The sequence below is a fragment of the Limulus polyphemus genome, unplaced genomic scaffold (assembly GCF_000517525.1).
Source record: "Limulus polyphemus unplaced genomic scaffold, Limulus_polyphemus-2.1.2 Scaffold554, whole genome shotgun sequence".
Lineage (NCBI taxonomy): Eukaryota > Metazoa > Arthropoda > Merostomata > Xiphosura > Limulidae > Limulus > Limulus polyphemus.
The window spans coordinates 87413-92174 of record NW_013666164.1 but is presented as its reverse complement, the minus strand read 5'-3'; the positions used below and the strand labels follow the sequence as shown (position 1 = coordinate 92174).

Here is a 4762-nt window from a genome sequence, read left to right as displayed (position 1 = left end):
GACAGAATAACTTTATTACTAAAAAAAAAAAAAAAAAAAAATCCTCGAAGTATTCCTAATTACCATGTATGTACTTAATCTCTCAAAGAAAGAACTGGGAGTGGCCTGGTGGACTGCGAATCGAAGAGTCTAGGGCTCGAGATGTAATGCCACTAAACACTTTCAGCTTTGAGCGCGTTATAAAAGTGAAGGTCAATCGTATTATTATAAAAACCAGACAAAATTATTGTGCCGTTGGGTGCTACTGGCTGACCACTTTTCAGTAGGCTACTAGTTCAAAATTAGGGACGGCTATACCAAAATCCCAGGTGGTGTCTGACCTGTTCGTTCAGTTAACGTGCACATAAGGTGCTGAGTTGAAATGTTTCAAATGATTTCTCAAGGAATCTCTTGTAATGCAAAAGTTAAATAATGAAAGTCTAAGTTAGCCCTTCTATTAACGAATGATTCCTTATAGAACTATTTGCTAATCACTAGGTGCTGCCTCCCTTTCTCAGGGCCAAATAAAACCGTAGTAGACACATGGGCTATTTTATTTCTGTGTGCTCTCCTTTCTACATAAAACCTCGGTTATTTTGGCAATGAAATTTTGCCCATAAAACTAACCTTTAATCAAATAGAAACCTTTTAAAATACTACAGTTTCCAGCTTGAAAAATTACCGGAGAAGGTTATATAAAAAAAAAAGCATAACCACTGTGTGCTCGCTGGGCTCATAGGCAACTGCCTACTTTGCTTTTTGGTTAATACAGATATGCCCTTCCTCTTAAAAAGAATAGTATTGTATGAGAAAAAAATTGGTTTTAACAATTATATGAAAGCTGCACTGTTTTATTTAAGACTGGGGGACGCTGTATTTAACAGTTTATTTTTTCTAACACCACAGAACGGAGGACAGGTTCAGTCTGGAGGAAACAATTGGCCTCTGAGAGGAAACAAAGGAACATTATGGGAAGGAGGAACCAGAGGTCCCTCATTTGTACACAGCCGTTTATTGGAAGAGACAGGTTACATCAGTAACAAGTAAGAAATGGTAAAACATTATTAAACTAGAGCAGAAATTCTCAATTTGTGGTCCACTGGTGATTTTCGCGCTCCCTTAAGGTTACATAATTATGGAAAGGAAGCAGCAGTATTGTGATCCACTGGTGATTTTCGCGCTCCCTTAAGGTTACATAATTATGGAAAGGAAGTAGCTGTATTGTGGTGCACTGATGATTTTCGCGCTCCCTCAAGGTTACATAACTATGGAAAGGAAGCAGCAGTATTGTGGTCCACTGGTGATTTTCGCGCTCCCTTAAGGTTAGATAATTATGGAACGGAAGTAGCAGTATTGTGATCCACTGGTGATTTTCGCGCTCCCTTAAGGTTACATAATTATGGAAAGGAAGCAGCAGTATTGTGGTGCAATGAGATAAAAATATCCTGATGATCCTGGAACAAAATACTGAAATAGAGTATTTAGTGTTTGACTTCGGTATCGTCATTAACTTTGTTTTCTTAAGCTCGTTTTGTTATTATTTTCTTATCAATTTCATGACGAATAGATGGTTTATTGATGATAAGATTGGGAAGGTTTATGGTTTTTAATTATTCCGTATTTATAGTTATAAGCCGTCACACTTACCGCTGAGCCATTATTATTTTGAACTATTTTTTTAATCTGAAAAAAAATTACTATACAAACTTTTAAATATTCTTTGAACGGACAAAACAATTTTCTTTTAGTTAATGGACATATTTCTGTTAACACAAAAATTTTCTTATAGTTAGCGGACATTTTTCTTTGAACAAAATAATTTTCTTATAATTAGCGGACAAATTTCTGGGAACAAACCCGTCTCTAATAGCTTGTTTGTTTGTAATTAAGCACAAAGCTACGCAATGAGCTATCTGAGCTCAGCTCACCACGGGTATCGAAATCCGGATTCTAGCGTTGTAAGTCCGCAGACATACAGCTGTTCCACTGGGGGGCTCTCTAATAGGTCAAAACTATGTCCGATAATTAGCGGACAGGTTTCTGTGAACAAAGTTATTTCCTTGTAGTTAAAAATAATTTCTTATAGTTAGTAGACATCTTCCTTAGAACAAAACTATTACATATTTCTGAAAACAAAACTGTATTCTTAATAAACAGTTATTCTCTTGTAACATAAAGAATTCTGTATAACTTGTGTATTTTTTTGTATTTTTATCTAAAGGTTAGTACATGCAGTGGATTGGTATCCGACGTTCGTTGACATTGCTGGAGGTCTGCCCGGTTAGTTGTATACATTTTACGATACAAACCTGTTTAAAGAAATGTCAGACTATATTTACATAATATTATCGCACTTGTAAATAAAAAGAGAATATAATCAGTACTATATTATTATGTTTGTATGGTTAGACACACTTTAAAAAACCCAAAATACACCTGGTTGAAAGCAAAACTGTGCTAAACCATAATTTTCTAAAGCCACTGTTTTTACCATTATAAGTCTAGAGAATTAACGTGGAAAGCATGTTCAGTACCGAAAGTGTATTTGAAATATATTATTACTTCCATGTTCAGTATAGAAAGTGTATTTGAAATATATTATTACTTCCATGTTCAGTATAGAAAGTGTATTTGAAATATATTATTACTTCCATGTTCAGTATAGAAAGTGTATTTGAAATATATTATTACTTCCATGTTCAGTATAGAAAGTGTATTTGAAATATATTATTACTTCCATGTTCAGTATAGAAAGTGTATTTGAAATATATTAATACTTCCATGTTCAGTATAGAAAGTGTATTTGAAATATATTATTACTTCCAATTAGTACTGGGTAATTTTTTAAAAATGATTGATTATCGTAATGGAGGATTAAGTATTTTGATATAATTAACATTTTGATTTCAACTGATGCTAAGAAATAAACGTTTAATTCAAGTGAATGTTGAAGTGGTGGGCAGTTTTCGAAGGTAAAGATGTAAAATACAGTCACGTGGATTAAGGTTCATGCGGGGGTACATAAACATTTTCAGTTTTGCATGTTGCGGTTTTTATGGGCGTTTTAACATATTTTTTGTTGCCATTACCTCATCTTCTGTAGATGGATCTTAACCAAATTTAGTATGGAGGTTCATTGGATCCATGGGGAGATGCACACAAATTTTTAGTTTTGCATTTTGAGTTTTGCTATTTTAATGGGTGTTTTTTACCACTACTTCGCCCCCTGTTGATGGATTTTTAACAAATTTGGCATGAAGGTTTGTTGAGTCTATGCGGAGATAATGACAAATTTGCGGTTTCACATTTTGTGTTTTACAGTTTCTATGGGCGTTTTTTACAATTACATATAAGAGAAGCAACTTTTCATGTCTAAGATACCTTTAATTAATCATGAATTTATATAATTTCCGTCCAGTGGACGGGTACTACAGCTAGTAAATTAAAAGATTGATTAATAGTTGAACAGAAGGATCAATGAACATATAAATTAATGGAAGAACAAATTTCTAGAACATTCTTGGATTGATAATTACGTTAATTAAAATTTCAAGATAATACTATGGATGGAGTGTCACAGTGGACGACACTGCGGACAAATGGACCCGAAGTACGAAATGAATTTGTTTATAACATTTTTGATACAGGAAGAAAGCCACCCAAGGACGCCATCAGGTGGGATTTAAGAAAAGTAAATTAATAACTTTACATAGAATTTATACAAAGAGAAATGTTGAAAAACTAAATAAATGTGCAGGAGTCAACCATAATCTTGTCTTGCAACCAAACTGTGTTTGCAGGAGAATAGTATTAAAAAGAAAGAAAGATAATATTTTAAATCATGTTCTAGAAGATTTTTGAAAATGTTAACATGATAATTCGTATTTTTTCTTCTAGTATTACTCAGACCAAAATTTTATTCTGCTTGTTATTTTCTTTAAGTTAACTTATTTTTATTTATCTGCAGTAATTTGAAAATATCTATATATGAGTATAACACATTTCTAAAGCAAACTGTGTAATGACAGTTTTTTAATTGTTATTTCACATACATTTCATATTTCTTGTTTTTCCAAGAAGTTATATTACTTAAAGTTCGTTTGTACTTTAGGTTTTAATATTAATCAAGCAGCAACTTAACACTTGGATTTAATTTCAGAAGTATTTTGTTGTTTTACAATATTCTTAATGTTAAGCTATTTGTTTAAATGATATTCTTTACTAGAGTTGGTAATTTCAAGCTGATTAGAGGGTTCCCTGGTGACCCTAGTGGATGGATTCCGCCACCTAGCGTTCACTTTACACATGCATCTGCTCAGCAGTGTTATGTCAGAAGAAAAGGTTATGAAGAAGAAATTAGACTATTTAATATCCAAGGTAGGTGTATAGTATTTAATACTAGCGTATGACCCGTTCAAGATGACGGGACAAGTACTACCACCCCCACCACATACTGTACCCTAACCTCACATTTCATAGCTAACCGAAATATATATATATTGCGAAATCAAGCTTGACAGAAAAATGCAGCGGAGGTAGTCAAACGTCTGTAAATTCCTTTATAAGCCAATTAAAATTAAGCTCATTCATGAAATGAATACGTGGTGCATTTTAATACAGTATATAGAAAAGCCAATGCGTTTTGGTAACACTATGTTCTAACAGTGGCTTTTATGTCATGTTGCTCAGCAACAAACGTATTGGTTGTTTTGAATTTCGCGCAAAGCTACACGAGGGCTATCTGCGCTAGCCGTCCCTAATTTAGCAGTGTAAGACTAGAGGG

At 33.5% G+C, this 4762-nt stretch overlaps 1 protein-coding gene across 1 annotated transcript in view; it reads left to right on the top strand.

Moving 5' to 3' along the window:
* LOC106459067 (arylsulfatase B-like) overlaps positions 1 to 4762 on the top strand; it is a 22812-nt gene that overhangs the window by 14780 nt on the left and 3270 nt on the right. The window contains 4 exon segments of the mRNA XM_013918645.2: positions 886 to 1022; positions 2201 to 2259; positions 3534 to 3654; positions 4205 to 4356. Of these exon segments, the coding sequence (XP_013774099.1) occupies positions 886 to 1022; positions 2201 to 2259; positions 3534 to 3654; positions 4205 to 4356 (469 nt within the window).